The sequence below is a fragment of the Microtus oregoni genome, unplaced genomic scaffold (assembly GCF_018167655.1).
Source record: "Microtus oregoni isolate MIOR12 unplaced genomic scaffold, Mior012 000016F_ref0000370, whole genome shotgun sequence".
In the NCBI taxonomy this organism is placed as follows: Eukaryota; Metazoa; Chordata; class Mammalia; order Rodentia; family Cricetidae; genus Microtus; species Microtus oregoni.
Genome location: NW_024543075.1, coordinates 24,458,023 through 24,475,223, shown reverse-complemented (window position 1 = coordinate 24,475,223; position 17,201 = coordinate 24,458,023). Strand labels below are relative to the sequence as shown.

The 17,201-nt window shown below is 38.6% G+C and overlaps 1 protein-coding gene across 1 annotated transcript in view; it reads left to right on the top strand.

Moving 5' to 3' along the window:
- Nucleotides 1–15,539: 15,539 nt before the first annotated feature.
- Nucleotides 15,540–17,201, top strand: part of LOC121457679 (phospholipid-transporting ATPase ABCA3-like) — a 121,256-nt gene continuing 119,594 nt past the window's right edge. Inside the window, exon 1 of the mRNA XM_041666601.1 lies at nt 15,540–15,599. Within this exon, the coding sequence (XP_041522535.1) occupies nt 15,540–15,599 (60 nt within the window). The remainder of the gene's footprint in view (nt 15,600–17,201) is intronic.

Here is a 17,201-nt window from a genome sequence, read left to right as displayed (position 1 = left end):
GTTGCTGGTGACATGATTATATTCTTTTTGTTATGGGTCTAGGGGCATTCAGAGATACATCAGTCTATTGATAAATTTTTAACAAATTGAAGACTTCTTATTTAGATACTGACATCAAGACTGCACCTGAAAGTGCCCCTAAGATGCAATATTTAGCCTATCAGTCCAGGGCTTCTAAGACAAAATCTGCAAATTTATATGTATTCTGACTGCTTGCAGGCAGAGGCTCATCTTAACATGTCTTGTAGTTGTCCTTGTCATCTTTTTTTAGCAGAATAAGCCAGCTTAAATTTAAAAAGAAAGAAGGAAAGAAAGAGAAATAGGGCTGGAGAGATGGCTCAGTGGTTAAGAACACTGGCTGCTCTTTCAGAGGTCCTGAGTTCAATTCCCAACAACCACATGGTGGCTCACAACCATCTATAGTGGGATCAGATGTCCTCTTCTGGTATAAAAGACATGCATGCAGGCAGGGCACTTATAGATATATAAATAAATAAATCTTTTTAAAAAGAGAAATAGCAGTTAACCTTATGACCTATTTATTATCTTGCAAGAACAATAAGTTTTACATATCAGTCAACTTTTAGAATAGTCTTCCATATCTGGGGACAAAAGGGAACTGGGCTGCTAGAGTATAATTTGTACAAGCTAGGGGCTTACATGTTAGAGGCAGTTTTTGCCTTTTTTTGATCTCTCAAGAATAGTAATTAAAACCATAAATGCAATTAACTATCACATTTTTATCAATAAATGGTAGACATTATGTATATAAATTCATTTTGTTTATCACCTAATAGAAAAACTTTAACACATTTTAAAAATTTATTTTATTGTGCAGTGGTCATAGAGACCAGGGTTTTATTGCTGTGAAGAGACACCATGACCATGGCAGTTCCTATAAAGGAAAACTTTTAATTCAACCTGGCTTACATTTTAGGTTTAGTCCATTGTGGTCATGGCAGAAAATATGGGACCATACAGGCAGACATGGTGCTAGAGAGGTAGCTAAGAGTTCTACATCTGGATCTGTGGGCAGCAGGAAGTGTCTACTAAACCTGGCTTGAACATTTGAGACCTCAAAGCCTGCCCCCTAGTGACAGTCTTTCTCCAACAAAGCCATACCTATGCCAACAAGGCCACACCTCCTAAAAATAACACTCCCTATGAACCTTTGGAGGACATTTTCTTTCAAACCACCACAATAATTTAAACAATAATAGCATTGCAAACGAGGCATAGTGTGACATGCCTTTAATCCCAGCAGAGGTAGGCATATCTTTGACTTCAAGACCAGACTGGTCTACATAGTGATTTCCAGGACACCTGTGTAGAGAGACCCTGTGTCAAAAAAAAAAAAAAAAAAAAAAAAAAAAAAAAAAAAAAAAAAAAGCACTGGAGAGGTATCACTTGGGTTTGGGAACTCCATGGGCACTTACACCTATTTTGACTAGTTATGGATCTTTGTGATAGTTTCCACTGTTGAACCTATGGACACAATGAGAAAGACAACTGACCACAAATTAGGGCCAAATCAAGGTAAGATAATTGTGCACACAGGAGCCAGACCAGCAGCTATCACACCCAATGCAGGGTTTAGGAGAACAATGCTGAGCCAGTTTTTCAAGCTCTTTTTATAAGGGAAAAATGCAAGGTGGAGAATTTGGCAAACAAGCATGGTTACAAAAGTGAGACAGGCAGTTAAGGCAGAAATCTTCTGGGAACATCTGTTTAAGACCTACATTGTGGCCACATATTGGGGCACAGCCCAATTCCAAGTAAACAGAAACTTCAGTAGAATAGAGTATCAAATGGCTCCAGATTATAAAAATAGAGTTGGTCTGGTTTCTCACCTGTGTGTTACAAAAAGAAGTTTCTTTGGCGAGGTGTGAGAACTATACTTATCTGTGAGTAAAAGTATTTAAGGTAAAAATTATATTGGCTTAGGAAAATGGCAGTAACAGATTCTCCCCCAGGGTCTGTGTCCACTCCAGCCTCAGGTAGTTGGCTAGGTTTGCAATATCAGGCATAAATTTTCTCCTGATGAGTTGGCCTTCTGGGAAAATCATGGAAGAAAGGACAGAAAAGTTATCAAAGTCAGAGCATCAGGATCCCTGCACCTATATAACGTCTTCTTGACATGATAGGAAAGCTGCACACATGAAACATGAACAATATGGTTGCCCACACAACTGCACAACACCAATTGACATGCCAACATAGATGAGAGATGTTTTCACAAGACTTCACCACCAGATGAAGAGCTACAAGCAACTAGTGGCTGCTGAAAGAGATAATCAATTTCCTCCTGGGATGAACATCCTGAGAATTTAACTAATTCCAAGCGGTCAGTTAGAAGCACATGTATGTAGTAATATGAGCGGCGGGGCTGCATCCCCAGCACCCCGGCAGCCTGGCTAGCTTATGCTCCGAAATAACAACACACAAACTGTATTCATTTAAACACTGCTTGGCCCTTTAGCCCTAGCCTTTACTGGCTAATTCTGTTATCCCGATCAACCCATCTCTAATAATCTGTGAGCACCTGTCTTACCGGGAAAGGTTCAGCATGTCTAACCTGGCGGCTTGCTTCATGGCGTGTGTCTGCCCGGGAGCGGGGCATGGCGTCTCTCTCCGAGGCTTCTGCTCCCGAGAGGAGAAATGTGGAGTCTGAGCTCACTTCCTCTTCCTCCCAGCGTTCTGTTCTGTTTACTCCTCCCACCTATCTTCTAAGCTATGAGCCCAAGCAGTTTATTACTTAGCCAATGAAATCAACAGATTGATATATGACACTCCCATATCACTTCCCCTTTTTCTGTTTAAACAAAAAAAGGAAGGCTTTAACCTTAACATAGCAAAATTACATATAACAAAACAGTTATCAAGTAAAAGTTACAATAATCTTTATCATAACTAAGGAAAACTATAACTAACTATTCTTAACTCCATCAAAGACTCCAGAAAGATACAATACTACCTAAGCAAACAAGAAAAAAGCAACTTTTAAAACTCTAGAAATGACAGAGACATCTCGCTGCCTGGACAGTCGCCCAAAGTTCCTCTGTACCGTTGGGGCATCCATCTTCAGCCTTCAGGCCCATGGTATACAGCAGACATTTCCATAAATCAGGAAAATTCAAAGTCAGTTCAGTCACTATCTGTTGTGTCCTGCAGAATGTCTCGCAGACTCTTTCATGAATCAGGAACCCCGAAAGATCATCTCACCTTAGGCAAGTTCAGTAGTCCTCTCTCTGCGGGTTCTCTGTGTCCAGTTTATGCAATAGTCCAGGCAAGAGTAGTTTCTTGCCCAAATGGCTATCAAACTCCATAAGGTGCCTCTTCGATGCCCATCTTCCTCTTGAAGTAGATTGGTGCTGCCAGGAGCAGAGTGTCTCATTGTCATGAAAAGTCCTCAGTTATTAAAACATTAAATGTCCTATTCTGTAATCTTTGAAAGACATGAAGAATGTCTATCTAAAATATATCTCTATATATCTAGAAAATCTAACTAACATGACTACAAGCTTGACTATTATTTATGATTATCCATCAACAACCTATATTTCCTAATTATACATTACATTTTAATAATGAACTACACAATCACAATACCTTAATCAAAATCAGAAATACATATACATATAACAAAATTGACCTTAAATCTCTATCAATAAAGCAAAATCTATACTAATTTATGAGCAGCACTAAATGGACTTAGTGGATTATATATAAACATAACTATAAACAACATGCAGAGGAACGACTGAACTAGATCACTCCATGGGGAGAAAGAAAGGTTTGTTGGGAATCAAGTTGCCAAAACCATCTCTCAGGGGAGAGAGAAGAGCAAACCTGGCAGAGAAGCAAGCAGATTTTATATGACAAATAGCAGGGTGGGAATCTGAGTTATAGACTATCCATATTGGCCTAGAAGTAGGTGCCCTTGTCTGAGGTAGTTGACCTTTGGGGAAAGGTTTAGAAGTGTTCAGAAGAATTAAGATCTCCACCTTATGAGATTTGCTTTTCTGTTTTTTGTTTTGTTTTGTTTTCCAGACCAGGTTTCTCTGTAGCTTTGGAGCCTGTCCTAGCTCTTGTAGACTAGGTTGGCCTTGAACTCACAGAGATCCGCCTGCCTCTGCCTCCCAAGTGCTGGGATTAAAGGTGTGCACCTCCACCACCTGGCTGATATTTGCTTTTCTGATCTCCTTATTTACCCAGTAGCAATTCTTCCGCTTACCTGTCCAAAGTCACCAATGCTGCCATTTTGAGAAGAGCAGGGGTTTGGGGCCTAACAATAATAATTCAAGAAGAAGTCATGAATTTGAGAGGGAATAGGAGCACTAGAGGAGTTGGAGGGGAGAGATCTGGATGACAATGATATACAGCGCTTATGAATGAAAATCTCAAAAAATTAAAAATTATAGCAAAGCAGGAGATTGTTTACTATACTTTATGAAATAAGGTAATTTCAGGGAGTTGGAGCCACTTAGTAGGCTCCAGTTCAGTCTTAATCTACAGACATTCCACAATTTGAAATAATCATTCGCTCCTTTTTTGGTATACTTCATGTGATACAGTCTTGATCAGCATAGACTGGAGTTTTGCCTCTTGAACTTTAGATGAATTAGAATTAATGAATGTACTTTATCCATCAATATTATATTGAGATTTATTTCTAAATAGTAATAATGGATAGTTGCAGTTCATCATTTTACTTTGTGACATTTCTTTATATGGATAAGCTATAATTTCTATGATTAAATTACTTACTGACTTTGGGATTTTTATTATTGTAGGTTTATTTGTGTCTACCTTTATTACTGCAAGTATATTTGTATTTTATTGAGATAAGTATATTATTGTAGAATTCATCTCACCATATTTGGTAGACAAAAACTGTGTTTCTAAATGCTCATACCAAATTGTAATTCCCCTGCAGTATTTTAGAGATTCTGGTGCTCAGCATCTTTCTGAGCAACTGAAATTATCTTTTAATGGCCTTCAACTTTATATACATTTCATTTTTCTTTCTTTACGGTTTCTATGGGATTTAAAGGAATGTCCCCTTTTTTGTTTTTCATATCCTTTTCTTTCCCTTTTAGTTTTACTAGAGTTCATCAGATTTTTAAATTTGTTGATTGTATGTTATATTTATATTTATGAATATATATATTTATATTCTTATATTTTGTTGTTAAAATTGAAATATAAAATAATTAAGTATGTCCTCACTTAAATTCATGCTTTTTTGTTCCTGTCATACTGTATTTCTGTCAGGTTTACTGACTTTACAACTTTGGTACTGTGTCTTTCACAATAGAAGACTTGTCTGTGATGTCCTCACATGTCACCTTAACAGAGAATATTGATTTTGATTCCAGGTAGATACAGCTATATAGTCTTGCTTCTTCAGGTGTAATCAGCATCTGGAAATTCTTGCATATGTCTCCATGGCTAAGTCTGCAGTAATTTCTTAGATAACTCTGATAGCTAGGATGCAGTTCTGTTAGATAGATAGGGAAGATTAGCCAGCAACTCTAAGTTTGGTATATGTTTGCAGGTGCCAGACATTCATTAGTTTCTATAGATGCGAAGGATGTAAGACCACTCTGGTGAGCGAAGTCAGCTATGCTACAGCATGCTCAGAACTGGAAATGGGACCACTCTTTAAAAAACTGTTTACAGTTTCTAGTAGATCTGGGCAGGTATTATACAGTGTTCCCAGCAATGAAGATGAGCACTCATTGAATGTGGATGGTTAGCATATCTTCCACACTCAAGTCTGTTGGCTGGGGCTAAGAGTCAGATTGGCTGAGTGCCTCATCTCAATGATGAGGTAAAGCCACTGTCACTGACAGCCACCATGCCCTTACTTTGTTCTGACATCCTTCTCAGTATTTCCATGTTCTACTTGTAAAGGGATTGATGTGGGATTCCCCTCTGTATGCTGAGAATATCATTGGTGAATAAAGAAACTGCCTTGGCTTGTTGATAGGGCAGAACTTAGGTAGGCAGAGAAAACTAAACTAAATGGAGGGAGAAGGGAGTCAGAGTCATAGAGAAGCCATGGAGCCACTGCCAGAAACAGATATGCCGAAACTTTGCCTGTAAGCCACTGCCACTGCTGATACACAGATTAATGGAGATGGGTTAAATTAATATATAAGAGTTAGTCAATAAGAAGCTAGAGCTAATGGACCAAGCAGTGATTTAATTCATACAGTTTCTGTGTGGTTATTTTGAGAGTCTGGGTGGCTGGGAAACGAACAAGCGGCCTCCTTTCAACAACGGATGATATAGAATGGACCATTTTCTTATCTTTTCTAATGTAATTTTTCTGCTGTTCTTCTGTTTTACTGGGTGGTAAAAATATGCTCCATTTTCCAGAACTCATTAAGGTTCTTTTAATATTTCTGTTGCCATTCATCATTTTTTCTTTCCCTTTCTTTTAATCTGTTGTCGACTTTTTTTTTTTCTTTACAAACTGGATAGTATAATTTGACCTAATTTCAAGCTTGCTGATTCTTTTGCCTATTCAAATCTTCCATTAACCCTTTCTTGATTTAAACCTCTAATGTGTATATGCTTGTTGATATGTTAATTTGTTGAAATACCATTGTATTGTTTCCTTTAGCTCTCTGAATCTATTTGAGACAGTTCTATTTGAGAAGCCATTTCTAAAGTCTAGTGTCCATGTCCTTTCGTTTATAGACCTACTGTAACAAAATAGCACAACCCGAGTGGCCACAACAAATGTCAATTTTCACACTGTTGGCAGTTGGAAGTTTCTTTTGGGGTTAATGTTTCCTATAATCAAGTGTGTGTGTGTGTGTGTGTGTGTGTGTGTGTGTGTGTGTGTGTGGTTTTCAGCTCATAGCTCCTGGGATAGGCTTCCTGTACTTATGAATGAGGCCTGGATAAAAAGAGAATCCCCAAGTCTCTTATTTATTTTTTAATAATTATTCTTTATTATTGAGAATTTTATACATGTATGCAATGAATATCACATTTTCCCTCCCCCCCCATTTTCACCCTCATGTCATGTATACCCATGTATACTCACGTATACTCCACTAAGTTAAGTTAGTGCTGCTTATATATTCATGGATGTGAAGCCATCTACCAAAGCATGATAAACTACCAGTGGCCATATTCTCAAAAAAGAAAGATTTCTCCACATCAACCCTGTAGTGGAGTTTTTCATCACGACTACAATCAACTCTGCCAACTGCTTCCCAAATAACCACCCAGAGACTTATTATTAATTATAAATTCTTGGTCCATACCTCAGGCTTATTACTAACTATCTCTAATAACTTAAATTAACCGATTTCTATTCATCTGTGTGCTGCCCTGCGGCTCATGGCTTTCACCTCTCCTGCATGTCCTGCCTCATTTCCATCTGGCTAGAGACTCCTCTGGCTCCGCTCTACTTCTTCCCAGCATTCTCTCTGCCTGGAAAATCCTGCCTAACCTTTGGTCAATCAGCTTTTTATTAACAATGAGAGCAATACATATTCACACTATATAAAGATTTTTCCACAGCACACCCCAGCAGCTATTAATTGTCAATAGTTCCTTTGTAAAGGGTATGTTCTGAGAGCACCTCCCCAAGCTGCCAAACTTTTGCTTGACTTGATCTTTTGCAGGGAACCACAGCTGTTGTGGATTCACGTGTGGGCTAGCTTCATGTTCAGGAGATAGTATTTCACAGCTCTCCTCCCCAATCTCTGTCTCTTAAAGTCTTTCTTCCACTTCCCTATTTCAAGTGTTCCATGACCTTTGTCAGGAAGCTATTACCATTGCTTCTGATTGCTCGCTCTGACTACATGGTAAAAACCCTATTGCTGAAGACACAACACACTTTGGATGCAGAACACACCGCCGTTAATATCAAATTGTCAAGAACTCTTTCCTGCTAGCTAGTTTTCACATTACTAGAGGGTGCTCTGCAGACTTCAGGGGAGGAAAAAGTTATGATCTTACTTGCCACTAAACCCTGTGTGCTACAATACCAACCTGCTAGGCAGCATGTGCCCTTTGGTGCAATCGTAGCACACTGTTAGGGATTAATGACCTCTTTCTGATTGAATTGGAGGCCTGCTCCATGGGGTGGAAGTTTATGCCTGATACTATAACCATGGTCAAAAGGCCTTGACTGGGGAGGTTGTAAGTCCTAGCATAGAACCTGTTATTGTTATCTTGCTAAATGGTCCTGATGTCAAGTTGCCTTCTAAATATTTATATTTAGGTTTATGTTCATAGACCTAGGCAGTTCTCAACTTTAGAGTAGCATATTTTATATGTAGTTGGTGGAGAGATGCATAATGGATCAAAGTACTGAGAAGAAAGACTGGGTACTCAGCCTAAATGGGGCATCTTCAGTACTCTTCCTCTTATGGGATCAATCATAAAATTATATCAAGAGGCTTGGAGAGGCCCTCATCTCAATCAGATTTTCTTAGAGTAGAGCTAACATGGAGTCAGATGGGAAAAGAAGACGAAGGGTTAGAAGGGAGCTTGTGTGAGAGATGGTTAAAATGCACTGATTCAGTGTTCTTTCCAAGACTTAGTGGATGAAATGAAATAAATGTTTCTCTGTTTTCTAAGTTAATTTTATAAGTTTTTTTTTGAAACCAGCTCTTCTTTATTTGAAATGAATAATCTTGTGCCTCTTTGGCATGGCCAGACCTGCCTTCAGGCTGGCTTCTTCCTTTTTTTGTTTTTGTTTTTTTATTTTTATTGAGCTCTACAGTCTCTCCCCTCCTCTTCAACTCTCCCCCAAGGTCCCCATGCCCCCAATTTACTCAGGAGATCTTGACTTTTTCTACTTCCCATGTAGATTAGATCTATAAGTCTCTCTTACTGTCCTCATTGTTGTCTAAGTTCTCTGGGATTGTGGTTTGTAGGCTGGTTTTCTTTGCTTTATGTTTAAAAACCACCTATGAGTGAGTACATGTGATAACTATCTTTGTGTGTCTGGGTTACCTCACTCAAAATAATGTTTTCTAGCTCCATCCATTTTCCTGCAAAATTCAAGATGTCATTTTTTTCTGCTGTGTAGTACTCCATTGTGTAAATGTACCACATTTTCCTTATCCATTCTTTGGTCAAGGGGCATTTAGGTTGTTTCCAGGTCCTGGCTATGACAAACAATGCTGCTGTGAACATAGTAGAGCACGTTTCCTTGTGGCATGATTGAGCATCCTTTAGATATATACCCAAAAGTGGTATTACTGGGTCTTGAGGAAGGTTGTTTATTAATTTTCTGAGAAATCTCCACACTGACATCGAAAGGGGTTGTATCAGCTTGCATTCCCACCAGCAATGCAGGAGTGTTCCCTTTCCCCCACAACCTCTCCAGCATAAGTTGTCATCGGTGTTTTTGATCTTGGCCATTTTTACAGGTGTAAGATAGAATCTCAGAGTTGTTTTGATTTGCATTTCTCTGATGACTAAGGATGTTGAACATTTCCTAAAGTGTCTTTCAGCCATTTTAGATTCCTCTGTTAAGAGTTCTCTGTTTAGGTCTGTACTCCATTTTTTATTGGATTATGTGTTCTTTTGGTGACCAATTTCTTGAGTTCTTTGTATATTTTGTATACCTCTGTCTGATGTGGAGTTAGTAAAGATCTTTTTCCATTCGGTAGGCTGTCATTTTGTCTTGTTGACAGTGTCCTTTGCTTTACAGAAGCTTCTCAGTTTCAAGAGGTCTCATTTATTAATTGTTTCAGTATCTGTGCTGCTGGAGTTATATTTAGGAAGTCATCTCATGTACCAATGCATTCAAGTATATTTCCCATTTTCTCTTCTATAAGGTTCAGTATGGCTGGCTTATGTTGAGGTCTTTGATCCATTGGACTTGAGTTTTGTGCATGGTGATAGATATGGGTCTATTTTCATTCTTCTACATGATGATATTCAGTTATGCCAGCACCACTTGTTAAATATGCTTTCTTTTTTCCATTTGATATTTTTTGCTTCTTTGTCAAAATCAGTTGTTTGAAAGTGTAAGGATTGATATCTAGGTCTTCTATTCAGTTCCATTGGTCCTCCTGTCTGTTCTTATGCCAGTACCAGGCTGTTTTCAGTACTGTAGATTTGTAGTAGAGTTTGAAGTCAGGGATTGTGATACCACCAGAAGTTCTTTTATTGTACAGGATTGTTTTGGCTATCCTGGGTTTTTTGCTTTTCCATATGAAGTTGAGTCCCGTTCTTTTGAGGTCTTTGAAGAATTTTTCTGGGATTTTGATGGACATTGTGTTGAATTTGTAGATTTCTTTTGGTAAGATTGCATTTTTACTATGTTAATTCTGCCTACCCAGGAGCATGGGAGATTTTTTCACTTTCTGGTGTCTTCTTCAATTTCTTTCTTCAAAGATTTAAAGTTCTTGTCATACAAGTCTTCTGCTTGTTTGGTTAGAGTTACTTACTCCGAGATATTTTATGCTATTTGTGGCTATTGTGAAGGGTGTTGATTCTCTGATTTCTTCCCCAGCCCTTTTATCATATGTTTACAGGAGGGCTACTGATTTTGTTGAGTTAATCTTGTATCCTGCTACATTACTGAAAGTGTTTATGAGTTGTAGAAGTTCCTTGGTAGAATTTTTGGGATCACTTATGTAAACTATCATGTCATCAGCAAACAGTGAGAGTTTGGCTTCTTTTCTGATTTGTATCCCATTGATCTCCTTTTGGTGACCTATTGCTCTAGCTAGGACCTCAGGAACTATATTGCATAGATATGGAGAGAGTGGACAACCTTGTCTTGTTCCTGATTTCAGTGGAATCGCTGGGAGTTTTTCTCCATTTAGTTAGATGTTGGCTGTTGGCTTGCTGTATATTGCCTTTATTATGTTTAGGTATTATGTTTAGGTTCCTTATATCCCTGCTCTCTCTAAGACCTTTATCATGAAGGGATGTTGTATTTTGTCAAATCTCTTTCAGCATCTAATGAGATGATCATATGGTTTTTATTTTTCAACTTGTTTATATAGTGGATTACATGGACAGATTTTTGTATATTGAACCATCCCTGCGTCTGTGAAATGAAGCTGGCTTGGTCATGGTGGATATGGTTCTAATGTGTTCTTGGACTCGATTTGCCAGTGTTTTATTTAGTATTTTTGCATCAGTGTTCATGAATGAGAATGGTCTGTAATTCTCTTTCTTAGTAATGTCTTTCTGTGGTTTGGGTAACCAGGTAATTGTAGCCTCATAAAAATAGTTTGGCAATGTTCCTTCTGTTTCTATTGTGTGGAATAATTTGAGGAGTATTGGTATTAGTTCTTCTTTGAAAGTCTTGTAGAATTCTGAGCTGAAACCATCTGGACCTGGGCTTTCTTTGGTTAGGAGACTTTTGATGACTGTTTCTATTTCTTCAGCAGTTATAGGTCTGTTTAATTTGCTTATTTGGTTTTGATTTAATGTTGGTAAATGATATTTATCCAGAAAGTTGTTCATTTCCTTTAAGTTTTCCAATTTTGTGGAATAGAGGTTTTCGAAATATGACCTGATGATTCTCTGTATTTCCTCTGTATTTGTTGTTATGTCCCCCTTTTCATTTCTGATTTTGTTAATTTGGATATTCTCTCTCTCCCTTTTGGTTAGTTTGGATAAAGGTTTGTGTTGTAGGAGCTGCGGGCCTCTTCCCACAGCCTGGCCCTGGCCGCCTGGCTAGCTTATGCCCCGAAATAACAACACACAAATTGAATTCTTTTAAACACTGCCTGGCCCATTAGTTTCTGCGTCTTAACCCATTTCTAATAATCTATGTAGCACCACGAGGTGTGCTTACCAGAAAAGATTCAGCATGTCTGACCTGGTGGCTGGCTGCATCGCATCTGCCCTGGAGAGAGCTGCATGGCATCTGAGGTGTCTTACCTCACTTCCTCTTCCTCCCAGCATTCTGTTCTGTTTACTCCACCCACCTATGTTCTAACCTATGAAGGCCAAGCAGTTTCTTTATTTTTTAACCAATGACCTTCCTCCATCAGGTTTGTCTATTTTTCTAATTTTCTTGAAGAACCAGCTCTTTGTTTCATTGATTCTTTGTATTGTTTTCTTTGTTTCTATTTTGTTGATTTCAGCTCTCAATTTGATTATTTCCTGCCATCTAGTTCTCTTAGGTGAGTTTTCTTTTTTTGTTCTAAAGTTTTCAAATGTTCTGTGAATTTATTAGTGTGGGCTTTTTTCAGCTTCTTTATGTAGGTGTTTAGTGCTATGAACTTTCCGCTCAACACTGCTTACATTGTGTCTCATAAATTTAGGTATGTTGTGTGGTCATTTTATTCAATTTTAGGAAGCCTTTAATGTCTCTCTTTATTTCTTCCTTAACCCATTGATGATTCAGGTGAGCATTGTTTAATTTCCATATGTCTGTGTGTTTTCTGGAATTAATATTGCTGTTGACTTTTAGTTTTAAACCATGGTGATCTGATAAAGTACACTGGTTATTCCATTTTTTTTTATTTGTTGAGGTTTGTTTTGTTAGTGAGTATGTGATCAATTTTTGAGGAGGTTCCATGAGGTGCTGAGAAGAAGGTATATTCTTTTCTGTTTGGATAGAATATTCTATAGTTGTCTGTTAAGTCTATTTGAGACATAACATCTGTTAGTTCTCTTATTTCATTTTTAGTCTGATTGATCTGTCCAGTGGTGAGAGGGGAATGTTGAAGTCTCCCACTATTAGTGTGTGGGATTTAATGTATGATTTAAGCTTTAGAAGTGTTTCTTTTATATATGACAGTGCCCTTGTATTTGGGCATTGTATATATGTTCAGTACTGAGATTTCCTCTTGAGGGATTTTTTTCTGTGACTAGTATTAAATGACCTGCTCTGTCTCTTTTGACTGATTTTAGCTTGATGTCTATTTTGTTAGATAGATGTCTTCCAATTTTTTGTTTGTCTTTTCCGCCATTTCTTTAAGGGAATTTCTCATTTCCTCTTTAAGAGTTTCAAACATTCTCTTGAAGTTATTTTTAGGTCATTTTCTTCTGCTTCGTCTATATTTGTTTGTTCAGGTCTTGCTGTTGTAGGATCTTTAGGTTTTACTGGTGCTGTGTTTCTGTGGTATTAGGAGCAGCGGGGCTGTGTCCCCAACACCCCAGCCGCCTGCTAGCTTATCCCCGAAATAACAACACACAAACTGTATTCATTTAAACACTGCTTGGCCCATTCTCTTCTAGGCTAATTCTCACATATTAATTTAGCCCATTTCTAATCATCTGTGTATGGCACCCCAAGGTGCGCTTACCAGGAAGATTCTAGCCTATTTCCATCCTGGGTCGGAGCTTCATCCCGGGAGCGGGGCATGGCGTCTCTCTCAGGCGTCTGCTCCCGAGAGGAGAGCTGTCGAGTCTCTGAGCTCACTTCCTCTTCCTCCCAGCGTTCTGTTCTGTTTACTCCTCCCACCTATCCTCTAACCAATAAAATGGGCCAGGGCAGTTCCTTTATTAGCCAATGACCTTCCTCCATCATGTTTCTCTTTGTGGTGTAGCATGTGTTCTTACCTTTTCTACTCATCTTTTCCTCTAATAGGTGTGGTTGGGGCTGTCTGAGATTCTGTTGAATAATCTTCTAGGTACCAAAGAATCCAAAGCTCAGATGGTTGTTCCTCGTGGTACAGTCAGTGCCACAGTTCTAGTTACCCCATTGGTTACTCCATGTTCCTGGAGATAGCTCAGCACTCCTGTGCTTTGCTCTGTTCCCTTAGAGTTTGCTGTCTCAGGCCTACTTTGGCCTAGGTTACAGGCTTTGACCTGTTTCTGTAAATCCTGATTTGGATCCCCTCTTGGAGAAGTCCCTGGCTTAGAGTTGATCCTGCAAAAGTTTCTGGCACTGGTCTACTGCCTAGGAGATCCCAGGCTCGGGTGTGCCCAGAACCACAGAGGAACTGTGCCCACAACCACAGAGGAATTGGCTCAGGCTTCTTCCCTCAGAAGTCCCAGACTCAAGCTCTGACCTGCAGCGATTCCAGGTTCCTGCCTATTCCTTTTGATGTCCCAGACCAATGCCTGGACCCACAGAGGTCCTGGCTTAGGCCTACTCCCTCTGAGATCCCAGACTCATGCCTTGTCATGCACAGATCTCTGGTTTCTGCCTAGTCCCTCGGAGGTCCCAGGTTCACTCATGCCCAGACTGGCAGAGGTTCTGGGATGTCCTAGACTCATGCCCAGACCCACTGGGATCCTGGCTTAGTTCTATTCCCTTGAAGATCCCAGATTCATGTCCAGACCCTCAGTGATCTCTGGCTCTGGCTCACTGGCTCAGTGGTTACTCCCCTGTACCTGTTCCAGTGGAGATCTGGGACTCTGAGTCACATCGTTGGCTCAATCCTGATCCACCAGTGTCCTGGGACTGGTTGGCTCCCAGGACTGGATTTGCTCCTGGCTTCTTCTGCTCTCAGTGGAGCTTGTTTCCTCCTAAAGGTTTGTTTGTTTGGTTGGTTGGTTGGTTGGTTGGTTGGTTGGTTGGTTTTTTTTTTTTTTGTTGTTTTTTTTCAAGACAAAGTTTCTCTGTAGCTTTGGTGTCAGTCCTGCAACTAGCTCTTGTAGACCAGGCTGACCTCGAACTTATAGAGATCCACCTGCCTCTGTCTCCTGAATGCTGCGATCAAAGGTGTACGCTACCACCACCCAGCTTAATTTTTAAAGGTTTTTAATAGCTGTGCTTTTGTTTTTATTTTTTTAGACAGGGTGTTACTATGTAGCCCTCATTGACCTAGAACAGATAATGTAGACCAGTCTGACTTTACTCTTGAGTGCTGGTATTAGAAGTGTGTGCCACCACACCTAGTAATGGTTGTGTTTTTATTTTTCAGCAGTTAAAGAGCTGTTTTGCTGTTAGACATAGATACTGATCTTCTCTCAACAGTCGTGCTAGAAGGTCCACCATAGAGTGGTTTTTCAAGCTGATTTTCTTAAAATTAATACCAACAGAGCTTAAATGGAGTACGATCTTATACTCAATAGCAGCTAACATAGAATGTGATTCTGTATAATAAATATGCAGTAAATACTGTAGGGAATTTGAATATATTCATGCATCATCACTGGGAATGGAGTGTTATACTCTGAGCATATGACAACATACTGATGGATACTTTTCATTTATTTACTTTTTAATTTGTTGCTGTAATAGTGATGATTTACTTATTATGCTTAATATATTAAGAATGGAATATATTTTAAAAAGTCATATCCTGTTATTATTGTATCAATTTTACCTGGAAAAAAATGGAACCATATTATACTTACATTTCTCTACTCTCCAGTTCCTTCATTAAATATTAAGAATCTTTATTTTATATTAAGAATACTAGTAGAAAAAGTTAGGATCAATACAGTTTGCTTAATTTCAGATATTAATCTTATCAATTTTAAGACTGATTAAAGAGAAAAGTAGTAAAAAGAAATAATCCCATTGTTTGTTGCTCACATTTTAGGTAACTTACCGTTATTTTAAAAAAAAGAAAGGAAAATAAAAAGAAAGAAAAACACCTTTCATCCCTAGAGTTGAGCACACTTTTTTTGGTAGAATGATGAATCAGTTGATAGTCAAACAATTAACAGTTCTCCTCTGGAAAAATTTTACATTAAAGGTAGGTAAAGGTATCATGGGAATGTTCAAAAGAGCCTATTTGTTACATTTCAGCCTGTGTACACCTGTACATGCACTTTTGAAAAATTCAAAATTGTGGGTAGATCTTCCAAATATATAAAGGCCAAGGAAACAATACTGCAGAGTGACCGGAAAAAATGGGGAGAAGGGAAGAGGTAGTTTATATAGTTCAGGAGAATTTCACAACCCAGGCCTAATGCCTAGAGGTAGTAATATACAAAGTCCAGAAGAAAATCTCCAGATAAGGCTTTTGTTAAGCTCTTCTGCTGCAGAGAAAAAGGAAGGCAACACAAGAGTGTCTTCCGCTCCTGCCTGTAGGTTAGTGTGGAGACTACTTTTTAAAGACATGTATTAAAGTAATGGTGAGAGGAGCCAATGAAGGGGACGGTCATCCTTCTTTTCTAGGAATACATGGAGAACTTCCTGAAACTCAGGTACTCTTTTCCTTCCTTTTATATATAGTCTCATTCTTCTGTTCATGCTAACTAGGGGAGAAAGACTAAACAAATCTAGATTCATTTTAACCTTGAATTAGAGTTTTGAATGCAACATTGCTCAAGTGATCCCCATGTCTACATTCAGTACTGAATAAATTGACCAAAGATTAAAGTAGCAGAGGTGTAAGACAAAATAGTAAAGCAGAGATGGCAAAGATTTTTATTTTTTTTTCAAGATATATAAAATATCTGCAGGGTCAAAAAGTCAATGTTTTACAAAAGTAGCCTTCAAGTTCTTAGAAAATAACCTAGGCAACTTGATTATAATCCACATATCAGAGATGTTATCTATAGAGCATAACTAATGATATGCTGTCCAACTGGGTATCCTCTAAAATTAGTGATTTTGAAGTCACCACAGAATAAGTGAATCAAGGTATCTTTATTTGAGGTTTTCTTTGGTAAAAATTCTGTCCCCTTATTTAATCTCCATTTTGAGATATGTAGGATTTACTAGTGGTCATTCAAGTGGCTATATAAAATCCTAGCAATTATTGGTCTGGTCACAAAGAGCTTCTCCTAGCCTTCTGGCCTAACCTGGTATTTCATGGCAAAACTACTGAAAGAGAAGCACATACTCTACTTTGGTTCTATAACAGGCTGAGGGTCCAGGAGCTTGTTTGGTTTCGTCCTTTTATGGTTGCCCTATGTCCTAATTTTCTAAATAGGTTAACAATCAGATTAATTTAGGAGACATTGTGATAAAAGCATCATGAATTTAGTGATTGTTCTGTCCAGAGAATGATTTATAAGATCTATAGTTTTAGTTTCAAATGAGTAAGTTTATTAAGCGTGTAGCAAGCATAAGTAAAAGAACAAAAGGAAAGCAGCAGATAGAAAAATTGTGTATTTACAAATTCAGTAGAAATCGAGATAGTCTGTGACTGAGAATCCCAGAAAGAGCGGTGCTCCATTGGGTGAGGACTCTGAGTAAAATAACAAATGTAAAGTGGCAGATGAACAGCGGAACATCCCGTCTGCCTTATCACGTCCAGCAGAAGTGACTGGGGAAGCACGGTTTAAACACACGCGCTGGGGTGCCTGACAGAGTCCAAGGCAGAACGTCCTCTGCATGAATGAGCTTC